Here is a 19,060-nt window from a genome sequence, read left to right on the forward strand (position 1 = left end):
GTAAAACAATCAACAATAGAAAAATGAACGACAGATAAAAACAGGTAAATAAATCACTGAAGAAAAAACAAACCCACGTGCCCCTTTGCAGATCTTACAGCAGGCAGGCCCTGGAGGGGTGGAAGGGAGGGCACTGCCCAGATCCCAGCTCATTATAACCCTTTCGGGAATTCCTGGCCACGTTTCTCAGCCTGGGAGCCACAGCAAATGCTATCTTGCAGTATACCTCTAGTGTGCCAACTGACTGAGCAGTGTGTTGTCTGCAAAGTCACTGAGAACTTCTGAACCTATGGTATTTCCTGGGCAATACCATAACTATTGGGGCCTGCAATGATTGGCTGAAAATCAGCACTAAGAGAGTCAAAACTTCTGGGGGACAGGAAGAGTGAACGGGAGTTTACTAGAGGATCCAATTACAGTATGCCTTTCTCCCTCAGTGTATGTTATGATTTGTAAACTCAGGTTGTAACTGAAAATGGTGAACTGTGCTAGATGATCACAGACTGTATGACTGATACAGAATCCAGTTTGCACACCAAACATCTATCAACACCTTCCATTTAAAATGTCTTGACCTGTAAAATTCCCCTTTATGACCATTGCTTTATCTGGTTAGAGAATGTTATCATACTGGCCTAACCCCAAAGAGAAAATGAATGGTGTAAAAAGAGAGGAAATGAGGCCAGAAAATCATAGAAGACTTAATAGAATGTTAGCCTAAGAAAATCATGTGTGACACAAACAGGTGGGAGATAGTGAGGGCTCATGGGGCTGCAGATGACATGGATCTCATTCCCAAACCCGTAAGCAGTCCTATTGGAAAAGGAGAGAAAATACTAGTCATGAATTAGGTATGAAATGACCAGTAACTTAATAATTTTTGTTTGTTTTGTTAATCCTCACCCTGGGATATTTTTCCATTGATTCTTTTTTTTTTTTTTTTTTGAGTGGAGGCGAGAGAGGGAGAGAAAGAGAAAGAAACACCGATTTGAGAGAGAGAAATCAATTGGTTGCCTCCTGCACAACCCCGATGGGGGCTGGGGATGGAACTTGCAACCTAGGCATGTGCTCTTGGCCGGGAATCAAACCCGCGACCCTTTGGTCAGCGGGTCGACACTCTAACCACTGAGCAAAACCAGCCAGGGATAGATAATTATTTTAAATGTCTGTCACCCACTGTTGCACATATTTTGGGGCAGGGACTTGGGCTGGGATATTTAACACTAGATATAAAAATGACAGCCCATCAGTTCTAGTCAAGGAATTTAAAAGACTGGCACAATTACAGATAGGAGGGTGTGTGTGCAAGGTGTCTCTTTGCAACATCATTTGTAATAGCAAAGAAGAAAAAAGCATTGGAAATAGCCCTGGCGGTTAGAGCATTGGCCCATGGACCAGAGAATCTCAGGTTCGGTTCCCGCTAGGGGCATGTACCTCAGTTGCAGTTTGTCCCCGGCCTCAGTTGGGAGTTGTATGGGTGGCAGCCACTCGATGTCTCTCTCTCACATGGATGTTTCTCTCTCTTTCTTCCTCCCGCTCTATCTGAAGATAAATGCAAAAACAAACAAACAAAAAAGTGCACTGGAAATAGCCAAATGTCAGGCGGTAGGAATAGCTTAAGAAAATCATGAAAAATTCAGTAGAATATTATGCAGTGGTGAAATAAAATGAGGAAGCCTGGCTCTCTAATACTGGTATCTCTGAGCCACACTGATCAATGATAAAAAATGAGGAGCATATACTGGTAATTGCTTTTATGTGTATAAATATTTCTAAATACACACAAGGAGTTAACAGCAACTGTCTAGGCAGGAAAGTATGGTAGACAAGAATGAGACTTTCACTGTTTTATATTTCTTTGATCATGAACCACGTGAATGTTCAGCCCCAAAATTATTTTAAAAAATATATTATAGTCTTGCCCTGGTTGGTTTTGCTCAGTGCTTAGAGAGTCAGCCTGCAGAGCAAAGAGCTGTGGATTCGATTCCAGCCAAGGGCATGTACCTCGGTTGCAGTTCGTCCCCAGCCCACTCAGGGTCATGTGGGAGGCAACCAAATGATATGCCTCTCTCACATTGGTGTTTCTTTCTCTCTCTCTCTCTTCCCCTCACACTCTATCTGAAGATAAATGGAAAACTACCCTCAAGTGAGGATTCGAAATATATATATATATATATATATATATTATAGCCTAGCCAGCGTGGCTTAGTGGTTGAGCATCGACCCATGCACCAAGAGGTCACCAGTTTGATTCCCGGTAAGGGTACATGCCCGGGGTTGGGCTCAATCCCCAGTAGGGCACGTGCAGGAGACAGCTGATGATGTTGATGTTTCTCTCTCTCCTTTCCTGTCTCTCTAAAATCAATGAAAAACATAAAAAAATATATATTATAAATAAATTCTAAAATTAAGGTGATTGTGGCTGGTCTGACTCAGCAGTTAGAGCGTCGGTCTGCGGTCCAGAGAGACCTGGGTTCAGTTCCCACTAAGGGCACGTACCTCGGTTGCAGTTTGTCCCCGGCTCTGCTTGGGTCGTGTGGGTGGCAGCCACTCGATGTGTCCCTTTCACATCGATGTTTCTCTCTCTCTCCCTCCCACTCTATCTGAATAAAAAATGGAAAAATGTCCTCGGATGAGGATAAAAAAATAAATAAAATTAAGGTGACTGGAAATCTCAGTCTAAATTATGTTAAATAAATAAAAATCAGGTTTAAAACATTTATATATATACAGTATGAACCTGATTTTTCTATAAACTTATATACAGGTAAAAAAATTGTAAAAAATATTTTTTCTTTTTTATGAACCTTTCCGTATTTTCCAAACATTCTACTGACAGCATATTTTTCTTTTATAATTAGACAAGCACTATGTAACTTATTTTCAACAATACATGCATATCTATTCATAAGTTCAATTTAAAACTAGTTGTTGATTTTGTGGAAATTTTGTAATTAGAGTACTTTATGATAATTCAGATATTTTTTCTTCCCATGACAGGGAACTGTGGTGTTTACTTATCCTTGAAACCCAGGGTCTAAATTACCAGGGAAGTATGAGGCTGTCCATTTATATTTATCATCTCTGATTAAGGGACAGTTGGAAATTCAGCATGCACCATGGCTCCAGTGGTCAAGTTCTCCACAGTTATGTACTTTGAACAACATTTAGAAATAAAAGACTTTGCAAATTTTAAAAAAAGAAGAAGAAAAAACAAAGTGTCATTAAAAAAAAAGAAGAAGAAGAAGAAGAAGAAATGTTCATTTCAGTAATGAAAGAAATCTAAATTTAAACAATATTCACTTCTACAAGCAAACAGTAAAATAAGAAAATTAAAACCCAGTACTGACAAGGCAAAGTGGGAAACATGCACTCATTCATTATGGAAAATGATACAACTATATTTTAAAATCAATCCTATAATGGCCACTAAAATTTTAAATCTGACGATCCTTTGTCCCATTAAAATTCCACAATTAGTGATTTATCCTATGTAAATAATGTTCAACTATGCCAAGATATATATTGTTGGTAGTAGGAAAAAATTAGAAATAACATAAATAATCATTAATAGGGCAAACTTAAATTACGGTTCATTCAGATAATGATATTCTGCAGTCATTAAAAAGAATGTAGTAGTTTTATTTACACAGATAAGGAAAGATGTTCACAATAAAAGCAGCAGGAAAAACCAAATTTCAAAACATAATACTCATTTTTGCAAAGAAATGAAAAAACCAACAGTTACAGTAGTGAAAGAATGTAACATACTGCAAAGAATGATAAATCTCTATTAGTAGAAACTAAACTTCCCAATTTTCTAGGAGATAAACCAACAAAAGGGAGTCACCTTTTGAGATTCTAATAACATCTATTTACCTCTCCATAAAATTATATTTAAAAGGACCCCCAAAAGTTGGTAATTTGAAACAACTTAGTGACTTGAGAAAGGCTGGGATTATCCTGGACTAGGTTAAGAACCCTGTTTTGATAAGTAACTTCATTCCAAAGTGCTCAGAATCATTTATTGCTAAATATCAGAATATAGGAGAAGTCTAAATAGTGTTCCCGGAAATCAGAGGGTTACACTAAAGGAACAAGGTGAAGTGTCCCTACAAAGAAATCAAAACTACCTCTGCATTTGCAGATTTAGAAAAAGCAGAGAAGAGATCTTGACTGAATCTAAAATTTTTACATTTCAGAAGAAACAGGAATTACAGTTAATCTTTATTATTTCTACAAACTCATCTACTCCCTGGAATTCATTTGTAATTCCAAAACCAATTTTTGAAGTGCCTCAGTCATTCACACATGCAGAGGAACAAAAAACTGCACTTGTCCCCCAAAACAATTCCTAGCTGAGGTCCAACAAGGAGATATTGTCTTTTTGTTGCAGCTCTCATAGGGTAAGCAAAGTGTCTCTTTCACTATTTAGTTTCACAGTTTTTGCTTTTTCTAAGTGATTTCAATGTTTACAATGCCCCCCCCCCCAAATGCAAGGCTGCAACGTCCCTTCCAGAGAAAATCCATGCTTTAAATAAACTTCCTTCAGTCAGGCCAGTGTTGCTCTGTAGCTGAGCTTCGACTCATGCACCAAGAGGTCGCCAGTTCAATTCCTGGTCAGGACACATGCCCAGGTTGTGGGCCTGATCCCCACAAAAGAAGAAAGAATGTTGGGAGACTTGAAAATTGGAATAAAAGGGAAGAAAAAAAGACTTAGATTAAATTACATGAAGCACACTAAAGAGAACACTTGGCAGATTACATACAACCATGCTTAACTTAAAAATAGTAAAGTTGGGGGGTGAGGTGGGAGGGAGTGAATTGGGGAGGTGGGTGTCTAGTGGGGAAACAGGAGAAACATCTGTAACAAAAATAAATTAATAAAAATTGAAAAACAAAATAGGAAAGTTAGCCCGGCCAGTGTGGCTTAGTGGATTGAGAATCCTCCCATGGACTGAGAGGTCCCGGTTCAATTGCTGGTCAGGGTACATGCCGGGTTGCGGGCTCGATCCCCAGTGGGGGAGTGCAGGAGGCAGTCAATCGATGTTTCTCTCTCATATCGATGTTTCTATCTCTCCCTTCCTCTCTCTCTCTCTGAAAAATCAATAAAAACATATATTTTTTAAAAATAGTAAAGTTATGGGGAAGGAAGCATACTCAACACATCAAAATATGTGAGTTAAATGGAAGTTTCAACCCACACAGGGAAACATATTGCAAAGATACAGTATCACTGAACTTTTGTGGAAATTCATGTCCTAATAGTAATGGAAGGCTGCAGCTAGTTCAAATTTATACAGATCTAATTGAAATAAAAGAGCTTAGGCCTGAAGGAAAAATTTAGCCTAGAACCTAGAGAATAAAAAGACTAAGGCAAATAATAGGAAAAAGATAAAAGGAAAGAGAAAGATGAGATTATTATGTTCAAAATAAAATGATCACTAAGGCAAGTAATAGGAAAAGATAAAAGGAAAGAGAAAGGTGAGAATATTATGTTCAAAATAAAATGAACACTGCAGTATGATGTAGAAGAATGATTCACTCAAGTCAGGGAACTGACAGTTTAGTTTGTGCTCTCACATTTAATAATTGTTTGTCCTTAGAAAGAGGAAATGTTTATTGTAGAGCTGAGTCATTAATATCTAAACTACTTACAGTTTCCTAAAAAAACTACAGTTTTCTGCCCTGGCCAGTTTGGCTCAGCAGTTAGAGTGTCCGCCCGCAGACCAGAGAGACCCAAGTTTGGTTCCTGCTAAGGGCACATATCTCGGTTGCAGTTTGTCCCCGGCCTCAGTTGCGGTCCTGTGGATGGCAACCAGTTGATGTGTCTGTCTCACATCAATGTTTCTCTCTCTCTCTTCCTCCCTCTCTCCCTCCCTTTTATCTGAAGATAAAAAAAAAAACCAAAAAACTACAGTTTTCTAAAAAATTAGTTCTCTAAAAAAACCTATACTTACTTTTTATTTTATTTTTTATCCTCACCCAAGGACATCTTTGCATATATCTTCAGACAGAGCAGGAGGGAGAAAGAGAGAGAAACATCCATGTGAGAGAGACACATCAAGTGGTTGCCACCCACACAACCCCAACAGGGGCCAGGGACAAACTGCAACCGAGGTACGTGCCCTTAGCGGAAACCAAACCCGGGACTGTCTGGTCCACGGGCCAACACTCTAACCGCTGAGCCAAACTGGCCGGGGCTAAACTTACTTTTTAAATAAACTTGCTTATTAAACAATGCAGCACTGTTTAAAAATGCCAAAATTCGCCCTGGCTGGTTTGGCTCAGTAGTTAGAGTGTCAGCCTGCAGTCCAGAGAGACCTGGGTTCAGTTCCCGCTAAGGGCACGTACCTCAGTTGCAGTTTGTCCCCGGCCCTGGTTGGGTCATGTGGGTGGCAACCACTCGATGTGTTCCTTTCATGTCTATGTTTCTCTTTCTCTCCCTCCCACTCTATCTGAACAAAATATGGAAAAATGTCTTCGAGTGAGGATTAAAAAAAATAATAATAAATAAAAATGCCAAATTCTATCACCCAGTATTAACTACCATCATATCACATTCATATGTTAATATAAAAAAAATAAATAGGAGCCCTGGCCAGTTTGGCTCAGCAGTTGGAGCATTGGCCTGTGGACCAGAGAGTCCTGGGTTTGGTTCCTGCTAGGAGCATATACCGAAAACAAAAACAAAAAGAAATAGGAATCAAAATGGATTGAATTATACATGCTTCTTCAACAAGAAAAAAAAATTAAGAAATGATGGAACTATCGTTTCCTTTTTTGCTATAACAGGTTTTTTAACACCCTTCTAAGGGTAGGAGAGATCCTAGTAAACATGAAAGGTCTTTACAGTTTTAACTTCATGTTTCATTCTTAAACCTTAACTCCCTACAATGGAAGAGAAAGAGACCATCATTTCATACGGCCTCCCACCTACTCATTGCATTCAGAAGTGTTTATCATCTCCAAGGAAGATAAACATCTTCTTTGGAGATGATAAACAAATGGCCAATAAAGATACTTATATCATGAACCATCAGGGAAATGCAAATCAAAACCACAAAGAAATACTTCTTAACACCCACTAAGATGACTAAATCAAAAAGACAGTAAGTGGAAAAATAATGCTACTAATTATAGAATGTAAAATAATGCAGAAACTTGGGTTCAGAAGAGACAAATCTATAGATGTATAAAGTACGTTACTGGCTACCTAGCGCTAGGGGGTTGGAAGGAAATAGGGAGTAACTCTTAAGGAATACAGAGCTTCTTCTGGGATGAAAAAAATGTTTTAAAAGCAATGTGGTAATGGTTGCACACTTATGTGATAATAAAACCTACTGACTTGTACACTTTAATAACTGAAATGTATGCTATAAAAATTATTTCTCAAAACTGTTATATATGTTTATAGTCCAACAAAAATTAAAATTAACATATGAAAAATAGTATTTTGCATACATATATAATAATCACATGAAAGAACAGAAGACCCTATTTATAATAAGAACTAGAAGGTAAAATACATAGGAATGAATCTAATAAGTATAATAGACTTAAGGATACAAAAAAGAAATGTAAAGACATATCATAAACCATCCTAATTTATAAAATAGCATGATTATTTAAAAAATGGCAGAACTAGATAAGGTGATTCTGAATTTCATTATTAAAAATATAACCAAGTATCATCTGATAAAATTACAAATGTATATACTCTGTGGCCTACATATAACTGGGGAATATTCACCCTGAATTACCAGCTGAAGACTGGGGCTGGAGATTGAACCTGCAACCCAGACATGTACCCCGGACCAAAAATCGAACCCATGACCCTCTGGTGCACAGACTGATGCTCTAACCACTGAGCACACCAGTCATGCCCAAAAACTTTTTTTAAAGTATTGGTACAATGGATTTTCATTCCCAGCCACCCACCCTAGGTTTTGGCATGGGAAGGGTGGTGTAGACTGGATACAAATGAGGAGATAGGGGTAGGAAGGCATTGGGAAGAGTTGGGGGCATGCTGCCAGTATACCTGTGCTGGGTCATACCCCATATCGCAGTAGCCGTTTTGCCTGAGAGGCACAAGCCCTTCCAAACAGCAGAAGCCAGAAGAAAGGCAAACACCCCGCCCTCAAGGGAAACAATTCACCTTACCCTAAGGAATCCCATTTGCCCCACCCGCTGAAATACAGCATGCTACACCGTGCATCTCCACCCCTGCTGAGGAGGCAGCAGTCTCAGGGAGCATCAGTGACTAGCTACGGGGGAGAGCCATTCCCACTACACTCCTGGGAACTTGGCTGGCATTTCCCTCTCACAGGAGAGCTGACAGAAAGAAACACCTGGTTTCTGGCAGACTTCACCAGCCTGCCTAAAATCAGGGAAATATTCCGGCACACACACAGACTAGTGGTTCTGGGACAGGGAACATATCTACCATCTTCTCAAAAGTCTGAATATTTGCTCACCTGCCTCAAGGCCCAGTGTTGCTAAAAAGCTGGCTAGAAGCTCAGCTTGGCCCCTCCCATGGGCAGACAAGACCAGTATAAATAGCCACAACCTGAGGATCACTTGAAGTTTCAAAAAGGGTGCCAAAGAGCCAAACACTGACGGCTTCTGACATTGGCTAGCACAAAAGTACCTCCTGGGAGGCTCGAAACCGGCATACAAAATAGTTAATCTCAGACAACAAAAGGGTAAAATCCAAAGGGAAATCCTACTATGTACTAAAGTCTGACAAGACAAACCACTTGTCCCCTCCCCAACATTTTCTTTTATATTGCTTTGTATTATTATTCTCTTTTCCCCCTTGTTTCTTTCATATATCTTATTTGCCTCTTTCCTTGTCTTAATTTTTTTTTTCCTTTACTGATTTTAGAGAGAAAGGAAGGGAGAAGGAGAGACAGAAACATGGATGAGAAAGAACATCCACTAGCCTCCTCCTGCATGCCCCTGAGTGGGGATTCAGCCCACAACAACTTGGGCATACCATGACCAGGAACCAGCGAGCTCTTGGTGCATGGGTTGATCAATGCTCAACCACTGAACCACACTGGCCAGGCTCAAATTTTTTTCTCTTTTCTAACTTTTGCTCTTTCTTTCTCTTCTTTTTTACTGTTTTTCTTTTCCTATTCTTTATTGTTATTTTTTTCTCTCCCTCCCTTCATTCCTTTTAGAATCTTTTTTCTTCCCCCTTTCTCTTCTATTACTCCTTTTATTTTTATTTTATTACTTTTTTCTTTTATTATTTTTGTTTCCTTTTTCCTTCATAATTCTTTTTTTTTTTTAAATCCTCACCCAAGGATATTTTTCCATTTTTTGTTCAAATAGAGGGGGGGGGGGGGAGAGGGAGAGAGAGAGAGAGAGAGAAACATCGATGTGAAAGGGACACATGGAGTGGCTGGCTGCCTCCTGCATGTTCCAACCAGGGCCAGGGACAAACTGCAACCGAGGTACGTGCCTTTAGCGGGAACCGAACCCAGGTCTCTCTGTATGTCAGGCTGACGCTTTAACCGCTGAGCCAAATCAGCCAAGGCCATACTTCTTCTTCTTCTTTTTTTTTTTAATGTTTTTATTGAATTTTTAGAGAGAGAGCAAGGGGAAGGGACAGAGATAGAAATGTCAATCATCTGCCTCTTGCATGCCCCCTACTGAGGATCGAACCTGCAACCTGGGCATGTATCCTGACTGGGATTTGAACTGGGACCTCTCAGTCCAGGAGACAACACTCAATCCACTGAGCCACACTGGCTGGGCTAATTCTCTTTTCTTTTGTGGTTGCTTTAACTGTTGTTGGGTACTTTTGTATGTCTTTGCGATTTTTCGTTTTGTTCTGTCCTGTCAGCACCTGTCTGGGTTGAGCCTCACAATCAGTCAGCCTGAGAGGAGAGTCCCCCCCACAAATGGGACAACAATCAAGACTCAATTACAACAGGAGAGCCTACATAACCCACACAAGGGACATTCCTAGATCACCCCGCTCAGGAGTTAAAGGAGACAGCACCACTGGGTCCCACAGTACACTTACTACAAAAAGCTACCTCATGAACACTGGGAGTCATAGCACTAATATCTAATACATAAAACACAAACACACAGAGACAACTAAAATGAGGAGACAAAGAAATAACCCTCAAGTGAAAAAAAAAAGGAATCATCAAAAAAAGAGGTAAATAAGATGGGTAAGCAATTCTTCCTAAACAGAGTTCAGAGTAACAGTTATAAAAATGTTTAAGGACCTTAGTAAGAACTGTATGCGCATGAAAAAAGGCATAGAAACCATGAAATAGAACCTACGGAAAATGAATACTATATCTGACATCAAGAATACAATGAAAGGAATTAAAAGTAGGCTTGATGAAACAGAGTATCAAATAGGTGACTTTGAAGACAAGGTAGAAAAAACACCTGATTAGAAGAGGGGAAAAAACACTTAACATGAGAAGAGTTTAAGGGAACATTGAGACATAAAATGGAACAATATCTGCATCATTGGGTACCAGAGGAAGAAAAGAGTGAACAAGGAATTGAAAACATGTTTGAAGTAAAGACAGAAAACTTCCCTAACTTGGTGAAGGAAAGTCACACAAGTTCAGAAGCAGAGTCAACCTCAAGATGAACCAAAGAGATGCACACCTAGACATATCATAATTAAAACAGTAAACATTAAAGACAAAGAGAGAATTTTAAGAGAACTAAGAGAGAGAGAATCAGTTACCTATAATAGAGCTCCCATATGGTTGCCAGTTGACTTCTCAAGAGAAACACTACAGGCTAGAAGGGAACAACATGAAGTATTCAAAGAAGTGAAAAGCAAGGATCTGAAACCAAGACTACTCTACCCAGCAGAATATGATTTAAAATTGAAGATGAAATTAAAAGCTTCCCGGACATAAAAAAGCTAAAGGAGTTTATTACCATGAAACCAGCATTGAAAGAAATACTAAAGGGACTGTTGTAAGAAAAATAAGTACTATATAGAGAGGAACATAAGCATAAATAATAAAAACGGCAATAAATGAGTACCTATCAATAATAACCTCACACACAAATAGATTAAATGTTGCAATGAAAAGATATAGGATAGCTGAATGGATAAGGAAACATGACCCATATATATATGCTGTCCACAAGAGACCCACCTCAGAACAAAAGACTCACACAGGATGAAAGTAAAAAGATGAAAAAATATTTTCCATGCAATAAGAAAAAAAATAAGCAGTGGTAGCAATACTTATATCTGACAGAATAGACTTCAAAATAAAGGCAATAACAAGAGACAAAGAAGTTCACTATATAATACTAAAAGAATCGATCCCACAAAAGTATATAACCCTCATAAATATCTATACACCAAATTTAGGAGCACCTAAATATACTTAAAAACTCCTGGAGGACTTTAAGGGAGAGACAGACAGCAGTACAATCACAGTAAGGGACTTTTAATATAACGCTAACATCAGTGGGTAGATCTTCCAGACAAAATAATCAACAAAGAAAGAGTACATTTATGACACAATAAATCAAATGACTTTTAAGTGATATTTACAGAACATTTCACCTCAAAGCTGCAGAATATACTTTATTCTCAAGTGATCATGGAACAGTCTCAAAAAAGACATGGCAGGACACAAAATAAGTCTTTACAAGTTCAAGAACATTGAAATCATATCAAGCATCTTCTCTGATCATAATAGCATAAAACTATAAATCAACTGGAATAAAAACACTCAAAAACATTCAAACACATGGAGTCTATACAGGATGTTTTTAAACAATGAATTGGTTACCAATGATATCAAGGAAGAAATCAAAAACTTCCTGGAAACAAATGAAAATGAACACATAACAACCCAAAATCTATGGGACACATCAAAAACAGCCCAGAGAGGGAAGTTCACAGTATTACAGTCCTATCTCAAGAAACAGGAAAAGCTCAAATAAACTATCTAACCCTATACCTACAGAATGAGAGAACAACAAGAAAAACCCAGAGGAAGTAGAAGGAAGAAAATAATGATCAGAGAGAAAATAAATGACATGGAGACTAAAAGAAATACAAAAGATCAATGAAACCAAGAGCTGGTTCTTTGAAAAGATAAACAACATTTATGAACCTTTAGCCAGATTCATCAAGAAACAAAGAGGATCCAAATAAATAAAATCAGAAATGAAAGAGGCAAAGTAACAACTGACACAGAAATAAAAAGGACTGTAAGAAAATACTATGAACATCTATATGCCAACAAACTGGACAACCTGTGCAAAATGGACAATTTTCTAGAAACATATAATCTCCCATACTCAATCAGGAAGAATGAGAACACCAGAATAGACAGATAACAACTAATGAAATAGAAGCAGTAATAAAAAAGTTCCCAGCAAACAAAAATCCAGGATCTATGGCTTCACAGGTGAGTTTTACCAAACATTCAAAGAACATCTATCCTCCTCAAACTATTCAAAAAAATTCAAGAAGAGGGAAAGCTTCAAAGCTTTTTTTTTTACGAAGCCAGCATTATCCTAATTCCAAAACCAGACAAAGACATTACACTACAAGGACAGAAAACTACAGGCCTATATCCCTGATGAACATAGATGCTAAAATCATCAGCAAAATATTGGCAAATCAGATCTAGCAATACATTACAAAGATTATATATCATGACCAGGTGGGATTTATTCCAGGGATGCATAAAAATCACATGATCATATCAACAGATGTAAAAAACATTTGATAAAATCCAGAACCCATTTATAATAAAAATTCTCAGTGAAGTGGGAATAGAGGGGTCATACCTCAACATAAGAAAGAACATATATGACAAACCTATAGCCTACATCATACTCAATGGGGTAAAACAAAAGGTATTTCCCTTATGATCAGAAACAAGACAGAGTTGTCTGATTTCACCACTTTTATTCAACATTACTGGAAAACCTGGCAAAAGCAATAAGAAAAGAAGAAATAAAAGGTATCAAATTGGAATGGAGAAAGTAAAACTATCATTATTTGCAGATGACATGATATTGTACACAGAAAACCCTAAAACTGCACCAAAAAACTACCAGATTTAATAAATGAATTCGGCAAAGTAGTATGATACAAAATTAACATACGGAAATTGATGGCATTTTTATACACAATAATAAACTCTCTCTCAGAAACTAAAGAAAAAAAAACCAATCCCATTTACCACTGCAACAACAAAAAAATAAGATACTTAGGAATAAACTTAACCAAAGAAGTAAAAAAACCCTGTATTTGGAAAACTATAGGACATAAAAAAAAAAAAAAAAGAAATTGAGGAAGGTACAAACAAGTGGAAGCATATACTGTGTTCATGGATTGGAATAATTAGCATCATTAAAATGTCCATACTACCCAAACCAATCTGCAGATTCAAGTCAATCCCTATTAAAATACCAATGGCAAATTTCACAGATCTACAACAAATATTCCAAAAATGTATATGGAGCCCAAAAAAAACCCAAATACCCTCAACAATCTTGACAAAGAAAAACAGAGTTGGAAGGATCATAATACCTGATATTGACTGTACTACAAGGCCACTGTAATCAAAACAGCCTGGTACTGGCATAAGAGCAAGCATATAGACCAATGGAACAGAACAGAGATCCCAGAAATGCATCCATGCCTTCTCAGTCAGTTAATATTTGACAAAAGAGGCAAGAGCATACAATGGAGTAAAGACAGTTTCTTCAATAAATAATGTTGGGAAAATTGGACAGGTACAAGCAAAAGCAATGAAACTAGATCACCAACTTACACCATACATAAAAATAAACTCTAAATGTATAAAAGACGTAAATGTATGTCACGAAAGCATAAAAATCCTAGAAGGAAACATAGGCAGTAAAATCTCAAAAATATCACATACGCAGTATTTTCACTGAGAGCAAGAGAAAAAAAGGAAAAAAAGAAATAGTATATGGAAATACTGAAAAACAACTGCACATCAAAAGAAACCATCCTCAAAATAAAAAAGGAATGGGCTGTATAGGAGGACATATTTGCCAAAGATACATCTGATAAGGGGTTAATTTCCAAAATATATAAAGAACCCATACAACTCAACAAAAGATAATTCAATTTAAAAATGAGCCAAAAACATGAACAGACACTTCTCCAAAGAGAACAAATGAAAAAATGCTCAATGTCACTAGTCATCAGAGAGATACAAATTAAAACAACTATGAGATATTACCTCCCACCTGCCAGAATGGCTACCATCAATAAATCAATAAACAAGTGCGGAGAAGGATGTGGAGAAAAGGATACCTAGTATGCAGCTGGTGGGAATGCAGACTGGTACAGCCACTGTGGAAAACAATATGGAGTTTCTTCAAAAAAATTAAAACTGGTTCTGCCTTTTCACCCAGTGATCCCCCTTCCCCATATATCCTAAGAATTCTGAAACACCAATCAGAAAGAATATATGACCCCTATGTTCATAGGAGCGTTATCTACAATTGCTAAGATCTGGAAATAGCCCAAGTGCCCATTAGTAGAAGAGTGGATAAAATATCTGTGGTACATTTACACAGTAGAATACTATGTGGCTGTAAAAAAAAAAAAGAAGCATCTCTTACCTTTTGAGATCGCATGGAGGGACCTGGAGATTATTATGCTAAGCAAAATAAACCAGTCAGAGAAAGACAAACATCACATGATCTCACTTACATGTGGAATCTAATAAACAAAATAAACTGACGAACAAAATAGGTCAAGACATAGATGCATGGAACAGACTAACAAATCTCAGAGGGAAGGAATGTGTGTGGGGAGGAATTAACCAAAGAACTTATATGCATATATGCAAAGCCCATGAATACAGACAATAGTGCAGTGAAGGCTTGGGGTGGGGCAGGTTGAGGTGGGCAAAAAAGGGAAAATGGAGAACATCTGTAATATTGTCAATATAAAAAGAAAATACACTATATGTGTATTTGTATACACACAGAAGCCCTCCAGAGGAATGGAAAAGAAACTCATAACCCTATGCGTAAGTGTCCAGTGTGTGTGCAGGCGGGGAGGTGTAATTAGGGAAATGAGAAAGACTTGCACTGTATACTTGTTTATAATCTCACATGTTCCCTTTTCCTGATATGTCCTTAACTCAGCATTCCCCTGGATAATACCACTATGTTGGTGGTTAGCTATTTCTAAGATGTGTTTCCTGATCCCACCAAGCTGGTTAAGACAGTCTTAAAGAAAATATAGTAGTTCAAGTTTTCTGCCCTGTATTTATAATAGTTTGTACCTTCTTGTGAGAGTCTCCTCCTACAGTCTGCAAGGATCCTGTAATCTTATATTCTATCACCCACCACATTAGAAATTTCAAAATGAATAAATGAGTGACAAGTACATGCTTTCAATGAGTAAGTGATGGCCTCAAAACTTTCATTCTTAGGTTTCCCTCCACTTGAGTTTCCCTCCTCTCCTGTTTACCTGTCCCCAACACTAAACTTCCATAAAGCAGACACCAGGATTATCCAGAGGGTGGGCAGCTCCAGAAGCTGATAATATAATGAAAGTTGCTTGACTCAAATCACATTTATCAGGATTATCAAAAAGATAATTATAGTCTTTAAATAAAGAGAGGGACAGAGAAAAGAATTTGATCTAGAATTTGAAAAGCATGGTCTATCACTCTCCATGGAAAAACAGTGAGTCTGAACAGAGTTTACTTTCACACTAAACTTAAGTTTTCAAAATGAAAAATGTCACAAAGAGAAAAGGCTATAGCCAAGGTGCCTGATTCAAATATCACTTAATGACTACCAAGGATTCCAGATCCAAACCCCTATTTCATGGAAAGTTCCTGAGTGTGGCTCTGGTTAGCACAGTGGTTCTCAACTTCCCTAATAATACAGTTCCTCATGTTGTATGTAGGTGTATCTGCATGTGGGCGGACCCACCTGAAGATGGATAGAGGAGCGGTGTCTCAGTTCCTAAGACCATGGAAATATGTGTTTTCCGATGGTCTTAGGCGACCCCTGTGAAAGGGTCATTCGACCCCCAAAGGGGTCGCAACCCACAGGTTGAGAACCACTGGGTTAGCACATGTTTCCCTGTCCTATACTGCCATCAAGGGCCTAGAACAAGTAGTTATCTGGGCTACAGATGTAATCAAAAGCAGGCAACCAGAGTGCTGCCCCCACTCAATGAAAAACAAAAACAAGAAGAACATGAGAATTGTTATCTGCAGATTCTTAGAAGAATTTTAAAATTTGTACGCACATGGACCTTAGCTTCCTGTAACAATAGACTGATTTGTGGTTGACTAATGATCCCACTTGACAAACAAAACTAGGTAAAAATAGGAGAGGACCCACAAAAATGAGTTTGTTAGCCCTAGAAAACTATAAAAGCAGCAATGATACGAGCAACAAAGAACTTGGAGAAGGGAAGCAAAGAGGGGATAATAAGGAGGACACATCCGACCACATCACCTCTGAAAGAATACACACAAATCACAAGCAGAGAGGCAATCAGATGAAAACTAGAGCTGAGAAGCTGAGGTATTGGGCACAACTATAAGCCCTCTTACACAGTTGGGAAGACACAACAGGAATTCAGGAATCACCAAAGAAGACTATTAAACCACCAACATTCCACTTGGAATCTACAAACAGAATAGAAGTGACCCTGAAGTAAGCCAACCCTTGCAACCACTGAACACCAGGCTCAACTGAGATGAATCGCTGATAAGATTAAGGTCACCCACTCCTACCACAATTGCCTGGCAAACACAAAAGCAGATTCACTCCTAAGGAGAGAACACCATAGACCATCAACTTATTCTACTATTTCATATATAAATTCTAGCATTCAATAAAAAGTCCAAAGGACTAAAAACCAGAGAAAAGGGGAAACAATAGACCAGAATCCCCAAGAGATTCACATTTGGAGTTGCCAGAAACAATCTTTTAATAAACTATGACAGACTTAGACTTTGAAAGCAAGAAAGAGTAACATGGACTGAATTTACCCTACCGCCCTAAACAATTGAAAAACCTGACAAATATATAAAAACTTGAGTTTAAGACATTGGACACCAGGCAGCACAGGACAGTAATCACTGAAAGATGTGAAACAAACAAGATGAGCCCATAAGAGTGTTCAAGCTTGCAGCCTAGACAATTTCCAGAGAGTAGTGCAGGGAGATGGAAAAAATCCAGGTGAAGTCTGGCCGGCTATGAAAAATTGAGAGATGAAGGTGAGTGTCCAGAGATGCCAACATGGCTAGAGTTCACAGCACAGAGCTTCAAAAAGGAAAGAGCTACAAAGACAGAAAGCTCTGGAGATCTGAAGAGGAATCCCCTTGAGTCTTTAGCTGAGTACTAATCAGCAAATACATGTGAGGAACAACCCAAGACCAGAAGTGGGGGAGTGGAGGCAACCTGAAAAGGGTAGAGGGAACAATATCTAGGATCATACAGGGCCATAAATAGCTTGTGTTCCCACCAAAGTGGAAAATATCTTAACTCACAGAGACTCTGAAAGGTATTACTTAAAAGCAAGCCTCAAGAGAATCAAACGGTTTCTAAATAATTTAACTGTATCCCAGAACAAATCTCAAAAGTATTTACAGGAATACAAAAATATCCAGCACCCAAAAAGGCAAAACTCACAATGTAATGTGTGCAATAAAAAATTAACCAGGGATAGAAAGAGGAGGAGGGGGAGAGGAGGAAGAAAGAGGGGAGAAAAGGAGGGAGGAAGAGAGAGGGGGAGCAGTAAGGAGAGAGAGAGGTAGAAGTAGTGTTGGAGGAATCAAAACCAATCAAGAAATGAAAAGGATAAAGGTAGCAAATAAGGACATTAAAAGTTATTAGAACAGTTATTATAAATGTTCAAAATGTTAGAGTGAAATGTTAAGTAAAGGCATGGATAATATAAAAAATGCCCACGTTTAACTTCTAGCTATAAAACATACACTCTTTACTATATGAGATTAATAGCAAATCAGATATTGCAAAGAAAAGATAAGTGAAACTGAAGACACCAATAAAAACTGTTCAAAAGGGCCCTGGCCAGCGTTGTCCCATGCACCAAAAGGTCACCAGTTCAGTGTCCAATCAGAGCACATAACCCAGATTAGATCCTCAGTCAGGGCACATATGGGGGAGGGGGGGCTGATCAATGTTTCTCTCTTCCCCCACTTCCTCTCTCTAAACTCAATTAAAAAAATTTTTTTAAATAAAACTTTTCCTAATCCTTGACTATTTAAAGGAAAATAATATTTTGTGAGATTTATAACATAGTAGAAGTAAAATATGTGACAGCAATAGAACAAAGTCCAGGAGAAGAGAAACAGAAGTACATTGTTGTTAAGGTTTAGACTATACATGAAGTGGTATAATATTACTGATATACGTTATATTATAAACCTTAAAGCAACCATTATTAAAGAGTTATATAAAAACTAATTAGTCAACAAAGAAGATAAAATTCAATTTTACAAAACACACCTACTTAATCCAAAGCAAAAACAGGGCAACAACAACAACAAATAAGAAAGAGAAAATAGAGCTGACCCTTAAACAACGTGTGGATTAGGGGTGCCAACCTCCTCAACACAGATGAAAATTGCATATAACTTTGACTCCACAAAAAATTAAGTTGTCCCTTGGTATCCAGAGGAAGGAAGTGTTTGGTTCCAGGTACCAAAAACTGCAGATGCTCAAGTGCCCTATAAAAAATGATATAGATCAATGCATATAGTCAGCTTTCTGCATCTGCAGACTCCCAACTATGGATTAAAAATAGTACAGGTATTTATTTATTTTTAAAAATCTGTATATAGAAACTGAAATGCTCTGGAAACACCCCAAATGCCCATCACCTGCACCAAGAGGTCAGTGGTTCGATTCCTCGGTCAGGGCACATGCCCAGGTTGTGGCAATCCCCAGTGGGGGGCATGCAGGACTCGGCCAATTGATGTTCTCATCTCTCTCTCCCTCTCACTTCCTCTCTAAAATCAATAAAGGAAAAAAAAAAAAAAAGATTTGAGTCTTTTTTTTT

At 38.1% G+C, this 19,060-nt stretch overlaps 1 protein-coding gene across 5 annotated transcripts in view; it reads right to left on the reverse strand.

Moving 5' to 3' along the window:
- CNOT6 (CCR4-NOT transcription complex subunit 6) overlaps window positions 1-19,060 on the reverse strand; it is an 82,249-nt gene that overhangs the window by 34,925 nt on the left and 28,264 nt on the right. For 2 of the 5 annotated variants that reach the window (XM_036239586.1, XM_036239585.1), the window contains exon 3: window positions 14,312-14,350. The exons of 2 other annotated variants lie outside the window; for them this stretch is intronic. In XM_036239586.1, coding sequence (XP_036095479.1) covers window positions 14,312-14,350 — 39 coding nt within the window. Of the gene's footprint in view, window positions 1-14,311; window positions 14,351-18,573; window positions 18,729-19,060 lie in introns of those variants that run through there. One more of the 5 variants, XM_036239584.1, reaches the window with a different exon arrangement.

Source organism: Molossus molossus, unplaced genomic scaffold (genome assembly GCF_014108415.1).
Source record: "Molossus molossus isolate mMolMol1 unplaced genomic scaffold, mMolMol1.p scaffold_m16_p_4, whole genome shotgun sequence".
Lineage (NCBI taxonomy): Eukaryota > Metazoa > Chordata > Mammalia > Chiroptera > Molossidae > Molossus > Molossus molossus.